Raw genomic sequence first — 16,071 nt, 5'->3', positions numbered from 1 at the left:
AGAGAAAGCTGGCATTTCCATCCCTAGTTGGAGCCCCCTGTCAGCAACATTTCCCGTTGAAACCAGTGACTGGCTCATCAGACCTGACGTATTCAGTCACATTGCTCAAAGGTATTAAACTTTTTTTTTAATTGAAAGCAAAAAAGGAATTTTGTACTTTTAATAAATAAAACCATTCAAATATTGTTTATCTCATCTTTAGAGCACTCTTCTTAAACTCTGCTTTTGCATTGTTATGTGATGAACATATTTTATTATTTGTATAGTCAATTATGCACATAATTTATAAGTGAATATGCCTACGTGTGTGTGATCTGGCACAAATCTTAATTTAGGTACAAATTAAGAGCTCTGGCTTGGATGTGTTAAGTTTTAGGTGCCCATTTGTGTTCCATCAGAAATATATATATATATACACACACACACACATATATATATATATGATGTTTGCTTAAAAATATTTTACTGATGGAATTCATGATACAAATTTTTTAGATGAGGGGTTGAGAGTACTGTGGGAAAGACTCGATTATTCCAGGTCATTGATGAGGATTTGTCCGAACTGGTGCTTGGCTGAACACTAGCTGGTGACAGGAGAGAGGCTCTGTGGGGACACCCAGAGGATGAGCCCAAGACTGTTGTTCAGGGCAGGGGCCAGCGCCTGAGCTGTCTTCGTCTAGGAGTGAAAAGACAGCTGGTATGATGGGATCCCTGCTGTCAGACCCAGTCTGCCGCCTCCTCACCCAGACATGTGCCTCAGTGACTCACTCCATCGTCTCTCCGTGAACTGCAGACACAAAGACCCAAATGTCTACTTAGCATCTTCACTTGGATGGCAAATGGGCACCTGACACTTAATGTGTCCAAGCCAGAGCTCTTAATTTGTGCCCAGATCTGCTCCTCCCCATTCTAGGATTCTTCACTTCTAGATGTTTCTCATCTCAGTAAACGCCACCACCGTCATCTAGTGTTGTTCAGGCCAAATCTTGCAGCTGTCCTTGACTTCTGTCATTCTCTCTCCCTACTCCTGGCATCTGACCCATCAGCAAAGTCTGTTGGCTCTTGGTACAAAATATATACAGAATTCCACCACCTCTCCCTCCTCCCTGATCTGGCTAGGCTTCCAGTGCAACAGCCCCTAATCTGTCCCTCTGTTACCCTTCAGAGCCTCTGAACACACAGGTCAAAGTGTGGCAGTTCCTTGCTTTCCAGTCCAAAGCCCTCACTTCGACCCTTGTGAGACCTAGACCCTGGCTGCTTCCTTGCCCTTATGACTTCGCTCCTTGCTCAACTTTGTTAACCAAGGGGTACTTCTCTGCTGTTCTGACTTCCCAGACAGGTGCTCACCGCAGGGTCTTTGGCCTGAGGTCAGGTGTCCCCAGCCATCCCAAGTAACTTAACATTCTTTGTCATGCTCTGTCTCCTTCCCTGGCTTTTAATCTTTATAGCACGGATTCACCTGACATTACAGTTAATTGTTTGTTCTCTGTGTTAGTTTCCTGTGGCTGCCATAACAATGACCACTAACTTGGCAGTGTAAAACAATAGAAATTGATTTTTTCATGGTTCTGGAGGCCAGAAGTCCCAAATCAGTTTTCTTGGGCCAAAGTCAAGGGCTGTACTCCTTCTGGAAGCTCTAGGGAAGAATCATTTCCTTCCCTCTTCCAGCTTCTTTTTTTTTTTTAAATTGCAGTGAAGAACACATAATATAAATTTACCATTTTAACCATTTTAAGTGTATATTTCAATAGGGTTAAGTATATTCACTCTATGAATATTAAACCTTTGTCATATATATGATTTCCAAAGTATATGAAACAAACCTCCAAAATTTTTTCATCTTGTATATCTAAAACTCAATATACATTAAACAATGCCTACCTATCCCCTCTCCCCCCGCCCCCCCAGCCCATGGTAATCATGATTCTACTTTCTGTTTCTATGAATTTGGCTATTTTAGATGTCATATATAAGTGGAATCATACAATATTTGTCTCGTGACTGGCTTATTAGCATAATATCTTCTAGGTTCATCCATGTTGTAACGTGACAATATTTTCTTCCTTTTTAAGGCTGAATAATATTCCATTATATGTATGTATCATCATCCATCTGTAGACATTTAGGTTGCTTTTACCTCTCGGCTATTGGGAATAGTGCTGTTATGAACATGGGTGTGCAAACATTTCTTAGAGACCCTGCTTTCAATTCTTCTGGGTATATACGTACCCAGAAATGGGAATGCTGGATCATATGATAGTTCTAGTTTTAATTTTTTGAGGAATCTCTACACTGTTTTCTATAGTGGTTTCATTATTTTACATTCCCACCAACAGTACGTATGGTTTCCAACTTCCCCACATCCTCGCCAAAGCTTATTTTCTGCTTTTTTGGATAGTAGCTATCTTGATAGGTATAAGGGGATATTTCATTGTGGCTTTCATTTGTATTTCTCTGCTGCTTAGTGAAGTTGGGCCTCTCTTTGTTTTTGGCTATTTGTATATCATCTTTGGAGAAATGTCTGTTTAAGTCCTTTGCCCATTTTTTAATAAGGTTATTTGGTTTTTTGTCATTGAATTATAGACGTTCTTTATATATTCTACATATAAACCCTTTATCATACTCGTATATATGGTCTGCAGATATTTTCTCGCACTCTGTAGGTTGTCTTTTCACTCTATTGATTGTGTCCTTTGATGCACAGAAGTTTTTAGTTTGATGTAGTCCCATTTGTCTTTTTTGTTTTGTTACCTGTGCTGTTGGTGTCATATTTAAGATATCATTGCCAAGACCAGTGTCATGAAGCTTTTCTTCTATGTCTTTCCTAGGAAACAAAAGTTTCCTAGAAGAAACTTATAGTTTTGAGTCTTACATTTGTCTTTAATACATTTTGAGTTAATTTTTATTTATGTTGTAAGATAAGTGTCCGATTTCTTTTGCGTGTGGATATCCAGTTTTCCCAACACCATGTGTTGAAGAGACTGTCCTTTGTCCATTGAGTGTTCTGGGCATCTTTGTGGAAGGTCATTTGACCAAATACATGAATATTTATTTCTGGGCTCTCTATTCTATCCCATTGGTCCATTTGTCTGTCTTTATGCTAGTACTATATTGTTTTGATTACTATAGATTTGTAGTATGTTTTGAAATCAGGAAGTATGAGTCCTCCAACTTTGTTTTTCTTTTTCAAAATTGTTTGGCCCTTGAAATTTCATACGAATTTTGGGATGCGTTTTCAATTTCTACAAAAGATGCCATTGGGATTTTGATAGGGATTGCATTGACTCTATAGATGGCTTTGGGTAGTATGGATATCTTAACAATATTAAGTCTTTCAATTCATGAATATAGGACCTTTTAATATATTTGTGTCTTCTTTAGTTTCTTTCAGCAATGTCTTGTAGTTTTCAATGTACAAGTCTTTCACTTCCATGGTTAAATGCCTAAGAATTTTATTCTTTTTGACATTATTGTAAATGGAATTGTTTTTTAAATATCCTTTTGGATTATTCATTGTTAGAGTATCAAAACACAACTGATTTATTTTTAATTTTTAAATTATTTTATTTTTTATTATTTTCTAACTTTTTTTGGCAACTGATTTTTTGTGTGTTAGGTTTGTATCCTGCAACTTTGCTGAATTCATTTATTGGTTCTAACAGGTGTGTGTGTGTGTGTGTGTGTGTGTGTGTGTGTGTGTGTTCTTTAGGATTTTCTACATATAAAATCCGGGGCAGAGATCATTTTATTTCATTCCAATTTGGATGCCTTTTATTTCTTTTTCTTGCCTAATTGCTCTGGATAGAACTTCTAGTACTATGTTGAGTAGAAGTGGTAAGAATAGGCATCCTTGTTATATTCCTAATCTTAGAGGAAAAATTTTCAGTCTTTGACCATTGAGTACGATGTTAGCTGTGGGCTTGTCATATATGGCCTTTATCATGTTGAGGTAGTTTTCTTCTACTCCTGGTTTCTTGAGTGGTCTTTATCTTGAAAGGGTGTTGAATCTTGTCAAATGCTTTTTCTGCATCTATTAAGATAATCATGTGATTTTCGTCCTTCATTTGTTAACATGTTGTGTTATATCAGTTGATTTTTATATGTTGAACCATTCTTGCCTTCTGGGAATAAATCTCACTTGGTCATGGTGTATAATCCTTGTAATGTGCAATTATATTGAGTTTGCTAGTATTTTATTGAGGATTTTTGCTTCAGTATTCATCAGGGATATTGCTCTGTAGTTTTCTTTCTTTCCTCTCAAAAATCTATCAATTAATTGATCAATTAAAACATCCAGCTTTATTGAGGAATAATTGACAAATAAAAATTGTCTATTTTAAGTTGTACAATATTTTCACATACATATACATTATGAAATCAAGCTAATTAACATTTCCATCATCTGATATAGTTGCTTTTCTTTTTTTGTGCTGAGATCACTTAAAGTCCACTGTCTTAGAAAAATGTAAGCATACAATATTATTAACTATAGTTTGTATTATACTTAAATCTCCAGAACTTATAACTGCTTAACTGAAACTTTGTACCCTTTGACCATCATCTCCCTATGTCCCCTATTCCCTAGCCCCTGACAGCCACCATTCTACTCTCTGCTTCTATGAATTCGACTTTTTTTAGATTCTACATATAAGTGATATCATGCAATATTTGTCTTTCTCTGTGTGGCTTATTTTACTTAGCATAGTATCCTCCAAGTTCATCCACGAAATGGCAGGATTTCCTTCTGTTTAAAGGCTGAATATTCTATTGTATATACACAACAGGTTTCCTTTATCCGTTCATCTGTTGATGGATACTTAGGTTGTTTCCATATCTTGGCTATGGTGAGTAATGCTGTAATAATCATGGAAGGGTAGATATCTCTTCTAGATATTATTGAATTTCCTTCAGATGTATACCCAGAAGTGGGATTACTGGATCATATAGTAGTTATATTTTTAATGTTTTGAGGAATCTCCACATTATTTGTCATAGTGGCTATTCCAATTTATATTCCCACCACCAGTGTCCAAAGGTTCCCCTTTCTCCATATCCTCTCCAACACTTGTTACCTTTTGTATTTTCATAATAGCCATTCTAACAGTTGTGAGGTGATATTTCATTGTGGTTTTGATTTGCATATGCATTATCTGGTGATTGATGATGCTAAGCAACTTTTCATACATACCTGTTAGCTATTTGTATGTCTTCTTTTGAGAAATGTCCATTCAGGTTCTTTGCCCATTTTAAAATCAAGTTATATGTTGTTTGTTTGTTTGTTTGTTTTGGTTTGTTTGTTTGTTTTTGCTATTGAGTTGTTTGAGTCCCTTTATGTTTTGGGTATTAGCCTGTATGAAATGTGTGGTTTGGAAGTATTTTCTCCCATTTCATAAGTTGTCTCCACTCTGTTGATTGTTTCTTTTGCTGTGCAGAAGCTTTTTAGTTTGATGCAATCCCACTTGTCTATTTTTGCTTTTATTGTCTGTGCTTCTGGGAGCCATATTTAAAAAAATCATTTCTCTGACCTATGCCAAGAAGCTTTTCCCTATGTTTCTTCTGGAAGTTTTACGGTTTCAGCTCTGCTGTGTGTCTTTAATACATTTTGAGTTGACTTTTGTGTGTGATGTGAGATAAGGATCCAGTTTCATTGTTCTCCATCTGAATATCCAGTATCTGATTTTTCCAACACGAGTTATTGAAGAGACTATCCTTACCCCATTGTTTTTGGGACCCTCGTCAGAGACCAGTTGATCAAAAATGTGTGGATTTATTTTTGCGCTCTCTATTCTGTTCCATTGATCTATATGTCCATTTTTATTACTATAGCTTTGTATTATGTTTTGAAATCAGGCAATGTGATGTCTCTAGCTTTGTTCTTCCTGCTCAAGATTGCTTTGGCTATTTGCAGTCTTTTGTGGTTCCAAATGAATTTTAGAATTTTTTCTGTAGGGAGCTGTGGGCTGAAGACCTCCTATTCTGCTATTTTGCTGATGTCACTTCTCTGTAGTTTTCTCTTCTGTCTTTGTCTGGATTTGGTATCAGGCCTCTTAGAATGAACTTGGAAGTATTCTTTCCTTTTTAATATTTTGGAATAGTTTCAGGAGGATTGGTGTTAATTCTTGAAATGTTTGGCTTTTCTTTGTTAGGAGGTTTTTGATTACTAACTTAATCTCCTTATTTGTTATTTGGTCTGTTCAGATTTTCTAGTTCTTCATGATTCAGTCTTGGTAGGTTGTATGTTTTTAGGAATTTATTCATTTCTTGTAGGTTATCCAATTTGTTGGCATACAATTCTTTCAGCTTCTTACCCTGTTTTCCTGAAAATAAGACCTAGCTGGACAATCACCTGTAATGCGTCTTTTGGAGCAAAAATTAATATAAGACCCAGTATTATATCATATCATATATCATATCATATCATAGCATATCATATCATAGCATATTATATTGTAAAGACTGGGTCTTATATTATAGTAACATAAGACCGGGTCTTATATTAATTTTTGCTCCAAAAGACACATTAGAGCTGATTGTCCGGCTAGGTCTTATTTTCGGGAAAACACGGTATAAATAAGAATACATGTGATTACATTCAGGGTCCACCCTGATAATATAGGATAATCTCTCCCAGCTCAATATTCTTAACTTAATCTCATCTGCAAAGACTTTTTCATATATGTATAATTGTTATGGGTGAATTGCGCCCCACCCACCCAAATTTGTATGTTGAAGTCCTAACCCCCAGCACCTCAGAATGTGACTGTTTGGAGATAGAGTCTTTAAAAAGGCAGTTATGTTAAAATGAGGTCATTAGGGTGGGCCCTAATCCAATAACCAGTGTCCTTATAAGAAGGGGAGATTAGGACACAGAAATGTACAGAGGGACAACCATGTGAAGACACAGGGAGAACACAGCCATCTATGTACAAGCCAAGGACAGAGGCCTCAGAAGGAACCACCCCTACCCACACCGTGACCTTGGACGTCCAGCCTCCAGAACTGTGAGGAAATAAAGTTGTATTGTTAAAGCCATCCAGTCTGTGGTACTTTGTTATGGCATTCCGAGCAAGCAAATACAGTAATATTTACAAGGCTTCAGGGATTAGGACCTGGATATGTTTGGGGCCGCTATCAGCCGAGCACATTTGCTTACTGTCTCTCTACCAGAGTGTATAACTAATGAAAGCAGGGAGTTTATCGATTTTGTTCTTAAAACAGCGTTTATCCTCAGGGAACTTACATTCTATTGTCTTTCCTTCAGACAATAAAGAAGGAAAGTCTACTGTGCCACATGGGTGCTCTGGAGAAAAAGAAGGCTGGGGCAGGTGAGAGAGTGCTGTACAAGGGAGGCTACAGTTTGCAGTTTTAGAAAGGGGGTAGGGAAGGACCTTTTGAGGAGACGTTTGAGTCAAGACCTGAAGGAGATGAGGGATCCCCGCATGCTGACAGCTGAGGGAAGAGCATTCTGGGCAGGAGAGACAGCAGACGTGGAGGCCTGCCGTGGGGTGGAGGCCTGCTGCTTGCATGAAGAATAAGAGGGCCCCTGTAACCATAGGAGCTGGTGGGAGGCTGAGAAACAGGATGTGAGGTCGGAACCCATGGTGCAACTCAGGTAAGTGCTTCTAGACCATTGAAAGCCTCTGGTTTTGGCCCTGAGTGAGATGAGAGCCATTGCAAGATTTTGAGCAGACGCATGACCTGAGCTGGCTTATGTTTTAAGAGGATTGTTTTGCCTGCTGTGTGGAGAGAAGGCTTAAGGGGAGCCGGGGCAGAACTGGGCGGCTCAGTTAGGAACCTGTGTCAGTAATACAGGCACTAGCTGCTGACAGACCAGAGCATGACCCCTGGAGGTTGTGAGAAGTGGCTGGACTCTGGACATCTTCTGGAGGTAGCACTGCAGGGATTTGCTGGTGCATCTGCCGTGGGGAGTGAGAGGAGAGGAGCCAGAGATGAGTCCAAGCTACCAGCCCGATCCACTGGAGCTGCCACTTACCGAGCTGGGGAAGGTGGGGCGGGGAGCATGTTTTGTTGTGGAGGGTGGGAAACCGGCCCCTCAGGGATGCCTATGAGACTTCCAGATAGAGATGTTAAGAATTGGCCTTGGATGTGCAAGTCTGCAGCTCAGGGGCTAGGTCTATGCTGGAGGTGGTTGGGAGTTGCCATGCATAGGCAGTATTTAAAGCCATGAACCATGAGAAACCAAAGCAGGGAGGCCCCCAGCTGGGGCTGGCCAACCAGCAAGGGGTATTTTTGTAGAATAAGTATATGAATGAATGAATCTCCTTTGCCACTACTCTTGGGCAGGCTGTCAGTCCTCACTGATTGCCACAGCAGCCGGTTGTGGGTCTCCATGAACCCAGCCTCTACCACCTTCAGATACCGCCTCCATCTTCCCTTGGCTCTGCCCTGTCCCACCAGGCACCCTCCCTGTCCTGTGCACTAGGCCTTCATGTGGGCTGCTCTCCTTCCCTGAAGGGCGTGGTCCTCCTCCCTGCTCTAGTCTGCCTGATTAAATTTCCTTTTGTGCTCTACTATCGTCTAGGAAGCCATCCCTGAGCATCGTCCCACCCCCTTTCTCTTTCCATCCCACTCTTTCTGGCACTGTGAGGAGCCTTATGAACAAATGCAAGATCTTCTAGCGCCTGGCAAGCTCCACCCACTCTCCCAACAAACAGCTGCCCTGCACCCTCCTGGCTGAGGGTTGTACTACTGGCCATGGGGTCCTCCCTCAGGAGGTTGGGTGCATGCGTAAGTCATGTGGGTCCTGGAAGTGGACTTGGTGGTTTGGGGAGGGAATTCCATAATCTGGTACCCAGAGTATAGCGTAGAAGGGAGTTGTAGGCACGTCCCCAGGCTCCATGGATTTCTGGCCCCAAAGAGAAGGAGATGTCCCTGGGGATGGGGGCATCTAAGGGTGGTACGTTTTATAAAGAAGTGAAGCGGTGCCTTACATGGCCATGTGAGAGAGTAGGCTTTCCTTAGAGTGGATGTTTCAGAGGGAAACCAGTCTTCTAGTTTTCTCAGGTGGGGTCATGTTCCCCTTTCTGTACGGCTGTTCACTGGGCTGAGGGTTTGGTCTGGACAGAAGGGTCACTTTTGTTTCCTCTACCCCTCCAGCTACACACTCAGCGCTTGGAGGCTGCCCACCAGGCCCTGTGCTCGGGTCTTGGTCCTATAAGGTGAGGGCTGGGAAGGTGTGGCTGGGTGGGTGAGCCACTGTGGACAGGAGACCCACAGTAGGCAGGTGTGTGTGGGGGCCCTGCTTCCCCTATAAAGGGGCTTTCATTGTTAAAGGACAAGCTGAACTTGGAGAAAGATCAGACACCAGAAGCCAACGATAGTTGATTCTGGTAAGCAGCCCCTTAAATACACCTTGAAAAGTGGGGGTTCCCCAAGGCCAAACCCTATTCCCTACCCAGGCCGGGAACTAAAGGCAGATGAGAGATTACAAAGGATGCCAAGACACAGTTTCCTTTAAAAGGTTTTCATTTATTAGTCTTTTCTGAAGCAGTTAATTCTCTTTTCTTATTAAAAAAAGAAATGTGTGTTTCATCCAGAGTTATACCAAAGTGATTAAAATGAATTTTTCTACTGAGGATATAGCACCCCAGATCAGAAAAAAAACAAAAAACAAAAAAAACCAAAAGAATCTTTTTTTTCCCAACTAATCACAAAAATAAAACCAAGAGAGAACATCAACAATCAAAAATAATCCCCAAATATCCAGGACAAAAAATAAAATATTTATTGATCTATCACAGCGAGACACAAAGAGATGGGCAGGGCAGGGGTGGGAAATGCTGTGAAGTACAGTGGCTCAAGGGAGGGATGGGGGATACAGTACTGCGTGGGGTTGACCCAGGTTGGCGGGGAGATTCCTGCCGCCCCAGCTGGCACAGCCCCTCACACCCTAGGCCCCTTCATAGGGGTATATGTGGTGGGGCAGAGGCAGGGCATAGGCTGCCCTGACAGGTTCACCAGGTTGATGGTGGGATACCTGACCAGCTAGTGGTGCCAGGTGGTCAAACTGGTGACAAGGATGGATGGACAGACGGACAGATGGGCGGATGAATTCCACAAGAGCAAGAGGGCTATTCCCAATGGGGTTCTTCTGATCTGAAGGTGCCTCAGACATGGGGAATAGCGATTGGTGTGGGGAGAGGGGGGCCAAGAGGGCCAAGAGATGGTGTAATCGAATCCAGCTTGAGGTTTTCAATGCTTGGGTACCAACTGGACCACAGCCAAGGGTGGGTCCTGGTGGGCAGGGGGAGGTGGGACTGCCCAGGAAGTATCGCACCATTTTCAGAGGAGCCCCAAAGAGGGGTTTCCCCGAAGGGCTGTCCTTTCCTCCTCCCTCCCCCAGGAAGATGAAAGCACCAGCACTTAGCACCAAGTTCCCCTGGAGATGGAGAGTGTATGGAGGGGGAGCTCCTGGGCGGGAAGAGGGTGAGGGCAGGGTCTAAGCCCACCCACCCCTTGCCTCTGAAGTCGGGCGCTTCCTGGTGCCCACTTGGCCACCGTTCTCTTATTTCCTTGTCCTGTGGATTTCCATGTCCACCCGGCCAGCCCTGTCCCCTCCAGGGTTGGGGACTTAGGAGGGGGTGTTGGGGGGGGGGCGTCACAAAGGGTTTACATTCTCCACCAAGCAGTAGCACCAACGTTGATGAGGTCGTGAGTCAGGGGTCCTGGGAAGCTCACTTTCTCTTCCGGCCACAGGATTTCCCCAGGCAGGCCCCACCTAGGGGGAGGGGCATATGTCAGTCATTCTGGCCCCTCCTCATTGCTGCTCAAGCCGTGGCCCACTGACCAACTCCAAGAAGCCCCCAGAAGCCTGGGTTCCACCCCAGGCCAAACTCTTACTGCGCAAAACCCCTCTCGACAGGTAGGTGGGAGCAAGGCTCAGATTGTGGTTGATGAAACCAAGGCTCAGAGAAGGGAAGGGGTCAGGGCATGAGGCCATGTCCGGGAAGGAGCGGACTTGGACAAGGTCTCCATACTCTCAGTCCACATCTGGGAAGCCTTCAGCAAGCGGCTCAGAGCAGCCCCCATCCAGGGAAATGGTGTGATACACATGCGAGTTTATGCTTCAGGTAAGTAAACGGAGGCCCAGCGAAAGGGAGAGTCTCCTCATCCACAGTCAGTGGCTGACCTGGGACTGGAACCCAGGACTCTTGCCTTCTCCTGGGGAGGGTCTGATTGATAAACCTTGTTTCCAGTCATCAAGCAAGGCACACTGTCTGGTCCTACCTAAGGCCTGGTGTAGCTCCCTCCTACCGCTGAGGGAGCTAGACATGGCTTGTTACTGCCACCTGGTGGCAGTGAGCAGCCACGTGGGGCAGGGATAGGCCTCTGTGCAGCTCATCCAGAGTGTTTCAAAAGCAAGGGGATAGGGCCACAAGCATCACTGGGCACCCTGGTCTTGCCTTTGCCTCTCCCCACCCTGGCCCTGGCTGCCTTTTCTGTGTAGACAGAAACAGGTTGGGGTGGAAGGGAATCCACAGCCTGAATAACCACAGGGGTGAAGCTGGGGCTTCTTTGGGTATAATTGGGAGGAAGTTGGGGAGTGGTGATCAGGACCCACCCCACACACTCCTAGAGGCATGTCTGTGTATTTGAGCAAGGGTGTGGTCAGGTGGTGGCCTCTGCCCACTCTGCCCAGCCTGGGCACCTTGGGTCCCTCTGCCCACCCCTCAGATTTGTGTCATCCATTTTCACTCTCTGTATCTGCCCCTCTGAGTCCTCCCCTCCTCCTCCTCCTTTCTCTTTCCCTTGGCTCCTTCCTGCAGGGGGTGTATGAACAGCAGGGAGGGAGGCACTGCCAGGCCAGACCCGGCTGGGTGAGCCGGGAGGGTCCCGGGCCACTTCCAGACCTGATCATCTGTGTCAGAGGCAGAGGGACGGTGAGGTGTCCGGCTTCCCCAGCCTTCCCACTCCCTGCCAAGCCTGGGTGCAAACGTGCTGCCTCCTCTCCTACACTGATGGGCCCCAGCCTCTGCTTCCATCTCTGCCCCTCCTTTCCTGCCCGCTTCCAGGGTGGGGTCTCTGCTCACCTTGGTATCCCAGGGCTCCCAGGGCCCCTCCGAAGGGCTTGGGAGGTTTGCCTGTGGAGGGAAGGATGGGGTTTGGGGAGGGGGCAGGACTTTACGGCCTCCCCAGGACCCCCGCCGTGTACAGGGCCTTGATCCTGTCCCAGCAGGTTGCAAAGGCCTTTGCATTAGATCCTACCATGGAGGTTGGAGCAGCTCAGCAGGCGCCCTTCCCGCCACAGCCAGACCCCAGCCTCGGCCTTGCCTGAGCAAACACGCTGGGGTCGGGGAGGTTTCGGTCTCCCTGGCCACTTGCTTGAGGACCTTGCTCTTCTCTTACAGTTTCTCTCCTTTTCTATGGGAACTCGTCCATCTCTCCACTTAGACCCCAAGCCTTGGGGTAACCCAGGTCCCTGTCTTACTCCTACTGCCCTGTCAAGTGCCTGACTGGGAGCCCCAGGAATCAGGATCCTTGTCCCCTGTCCCCACATCCCAGGGCTGAATTTTCAGCTTCGATGACTCCCCTTTGGGCAGATCTCTTAAGCCGCCACACTAGAGGGCCAGCTGAGGGCTGTGGCTACACCAGCCATTCCCTCAACAGGACTCTCCCTCCACCCAGCAAGGAGCTCAGGGCCTTGCTTGAAGTGGGGCACCCCCTTCTCGCAGACTCACCACCAACTCCCAGGCCCCCAGCTCCGCCACCTGCAAGGTAAGGAGAGGGACTGTGAGTGTACCTCCTCTGGGAGCCCAACAAGCCCTCCCAGCAGAGGGGCTGCTGGCTCTGCCTCACTCTCTGTGTGCCCCCAGAAAAGCTGATGCTCCCTGGCCTTGCAAGGCAGGGAGAGAAGAATGAGGGGAGGCCCAGCCTCGTGTAATCTGAGGTAGGGGGTCCATCCCGGGGCTTGGCTCAGCCCTTTGAGCAGGAGATGAAGCAGGGGAGGAGGAGGGTGGCAGCCAGGGCTGCAACACAGGGCCTGGGGCAGGAAGCAGAGACATACCTGGGAAAATAGGAGATAACCCGAAGCCAGGTCTTGCTGCAACTCCTGCAGAAGGCACTTGGGGTTGGCACAGGGCAGGCCCCACTCTGTCCTCAGCCCCTCTTCCTCTCTGCCCAGGACCACTTCCTCCCCACTGCCCCCCTTCCCCTCCCCCATACCCAGAGTAGCTTTCTTCACAAACCTTGTCCCCACCTGACATCCTGTTATGGGCCCCGTAGCCACAGCTTGTCAGCCTGGTGCCCGAGGCCCACGGTGCATATCCCCTACCGTACCCTGAGGCCTGCCCCTTGCCCAGGATGTTTCCTTTCCTGAGCTGTCCCCGCCACCCTCTCTCTCATGTCCTCGTGCTAGTGTAGCTCTGGGATCTCTCCTGCTAGCCCCAAAGACTTCTCTAGACCCAGGCATAGTGGACTTCACAGCAGAGAAGGCCCCTACCTCCACCCGGGAAGGGCCTGGCTCCTAAGACACCTCCAAGGCCAGCAGCACCTGAGAAGAGGGCAAATGGGGGTTGGGACAAGGCACAGTCTAAGTGGCCCTGGGATCAGGGAGATTCTAGAGGGCTCTCGGGGATACTTCAAGCAGGACTGAGGGCTGAGCTGTGTGGGGATGGGGCGGTTAGAATGGGGGGAGGTACAAGCAGCCTGCAGGCCTGGGCAGGGGAGGCCAGCAGCGAGCCACTCACCATATTTGGCTGCTTTAGCAGCTGCAGCTGGGGACACACCTGGGGAGAGGGGCTGCATAAGGACTCAGGAATATCCCTGCCCTCCGTTTACCATCTACCCACTGACGCCTCCTTCCACCATCTCTCCACCCCTCCTTCATCCATCCATGTTTCCAAAAGACTTCATTAAGCTTCTATTGTGTGTCTGGTCGTGTGGAACACATAGGAAGATACTTCAGACGGATTTAGGTAGGGAGACACAATGATGACCCAAAAAAGAGTGAAATGTCAACACAAGGCTCGCCAGGATGGCAGAGACTTTGGGAAAGTAATTCCCTCCAAACTTTGGTTTTCTTCTCTAGAAAATAGGTGTAACCATCATTATCCTAATGAACTCCCACTGGAACTGCTCATACCAGTTGAAGGAGAGAGGAGAGGGACAGGGTTGGAGTCGCAGTAGCGGCAGGAAGCAGCCCCAGCTCCTGCTTGCCCACGGCCCTCTGTACCTGCTGCAGGGGCCTAGACAAGGGCGCAGGCCACCTTGACTTGTAGATGAGGTACCGCTGGGGTGGGGGCAGAGAAGAGAGCTTGAGCAAGGTGTGGCCAGGTGGGAAGGAAAGTCCCTCTGTCTGTGTCTGTCTGTCTGTCTCTCTCTTACACACACACCATGGACTCACTGATTCCAGAGCAGCCTCTTACCTCCAAAGCCCCCAACCCCTGGGACAGCCCCAAGCCCTCCAATTCCCAGTCCTCCAGCTCCGAGCCCGCCGGCTCCGCCCAGGCCTGTGGAGAGAGCTGTGTGTTAAACCCCCACTGGTGGGACCCCTGCTGCTTGTCTGTGGAGGGCTGAAGTTTTCATCCCAGGACCCAGGTGGAGCTTGAGCTTCCAGGGCCTTTGTGGGTGCAGTGGGGCCAGAAGGGGCGCTGGGCCCTGGGGAGATGACGCCCCTGAGGGCTTCAGGGGCAGGTCAGACAATAGTGCACCATGGTGCACGGTCAGAGGATCCCCCAAGCCGCCCCCACAGGACTTACCAAACTGGGCAGCTTTGGCAGCAGCCTTGCTGGCAGCAGCCAAGGCAGCAGGTCCAGCTCCTGGAGACACAAAGGGAGCTTAGGGAGCGATTCTCCATGGGTCAGTCTCCCTCCCCGCCCAGCCCATCCTGGGGTTTCAACTCACCTGCCACACCACCTGGAACACCTGCTCCAGCAAGAGGCCCAAGCCCTCCAAGGGCCCCAGGCCCTCCTGCTCCTGAGGAGAGAGAACAGAGAGTCAGTCCGCCTATTTCTGAAGGACCCAGGGACAGTAAGCAAGCAGACAGGTGGCCGAGGCCATGTGACCCAGTGGAAGGTGCACTGGACAGAAGTCCATTCCTAGACACTTGGGCCTGTGTCACTGACCAATCAGACTAGGTGTCCTTCTCCTCTCCATCCCATCCCTCTGGGCTAGCACTAGAGCTGTAGGTGGCCACAGTGGTAGCCAAAATCTGCCGAGAGGGGAAGACTAGCCTCTGGTTCTGACAGCCCTGGGTTCGAATCCTGATTTCTCCACTCATCAGAGCTGTCACTTCTCTGAGCTCCAGAGCCCCATCTTCCTAAAGGGGGCCATGATCCTTACTCCACTTACCCTATGGATGTTTGGAGAGTAAAAGGAATGTACTCTAGTTCTGAGCCACTACTTTCCAGGGCAGAGCTACTAGCAAAAGCAGCTGCCAGAGTTCCACAGTTCTCAGTGTTCTCACACATTAGCCTGCTTCTTATTCATTGCAAAAGGAAAGGTAGGTACTATTATTATCCCCATTTTGCAGATGAGAAAATTGAGGCACAGTAGGGATTAAGCAATATTCTCAACAGCCCCTGGGCAGGAAATAGCTCTGGAGCCAGTGCCTTAACTGTTTTGTTTCCCTGGCGATGTTTGACAAACTCAGGCCGGCAGAGCAGCCAGCAGGGAACAGGAGAAAGGCCCGCCAGGAGTGGGGAGTAAGGAAGCTGGGATTTTCCGAGGTAGAAACTGGCCCCAAGTGGACTGGCCGGGGCTGGATGGTGTTTCCCTGGCGGAGGCCCTGACCTGGCTCCCAGGAGGCCAGGAATGCGGGGGCCACAGACAGTGTGGGTCTGGCCAGCTGGGGTTGCTGAACGCCAAGTGGAGGGGCAGGCATGTCTGCCACGTCCTTGTGGCTCGTGGCAGGCGCAGTCATGCTGACAAGGAGGCAGGCGGGGGGCCGGGGCTCTGCTGGCCAGGAGGCAGAAGCCGCCTGGCAGACAGCAACCTTGGCCCCTCCATGGCCCTGGGGCCCACGAAACTGTGAGGTCCAGACAGGCCTTAGGGACCATGGTCCTCACCAAGGTGGACCTGCCCCCAGGGAGGTTGGAAATATGAGGGGCGTGT

At 47.6% G+C, this 16,071-nt stretch overlaps 1 protein-coding gene across 3 annotated transcripts in view; it reads right to left on the bottom strand.

The window, feature by feature from the left end:
• Positions 1-9,722: 9,722 nt before the first annotated feature.
• The window catches only part of ELN (elastin), a 31,856-nt gene continuing 25,507 nt past the window's right edge, over positions 9,723-16,071 (bottom strand). For 2 of the 3 annotated variants that reach the window (XM_019755002.2, XM_019755001.2), the window contains 9 exons: positions 14,863-14,934; positions 14,718-14,777; positions 14,385-14,468; positions 13,707-13,745; positions 13,460-13,510; positions 13,025-13,069; positions 12,699-12,728; positions 12,051-12,101; positions 9,723-10,738 (listed from right to left, as the gene is read on the bottom strand). In XM_019755002.2, the coding sequence (XP_019610561.2) occupies positions 10,695-10,738; positions 12,051-12,101; positions 12,699-12,728; positions 13,025-13,069; positions 13,460-13,510; positions 13,707-13,745; positions 14,385-14,468; positions 14,718-14,777; positions 14,863-14,934 (476 nt within the window). In that variant the 3' untranslated portion in view covers positions 9,723-10,694. The remainder of the gene's footprint in view (positions 10,739-12,050; positions 12,102-12,698; positions 12,729-13,024; positions 13,070-13,459; positions 13,511-13,706; positions 13,746-14,384; positions 14,469-14,717; positions 14,778-14,862; positions 14,935-16,071) is intronic. The other variant, XM_019755004.2, reaches the window with a different exon arrangement.

This window comes from Rhinolophus sinicus, linkage group LG03 (genome assembly GCF_036562045.2).
Source record: "Rhinolophus sinicus isolate RSC01 linkage group LG03, ASM3656204v1, whole genome shotgun sequence".
Classification (NCBI taxonomy): domain Eukaryota; kingdom Metazoa; phylum Chordata; class Mammalia; order Chiroptera; family Rhinolophidae; genus Rhinolophus; species Rhinolophus sinicus.
This window is presented reverse-complemented; position numbering and strand designations above follow the sequence as displayed.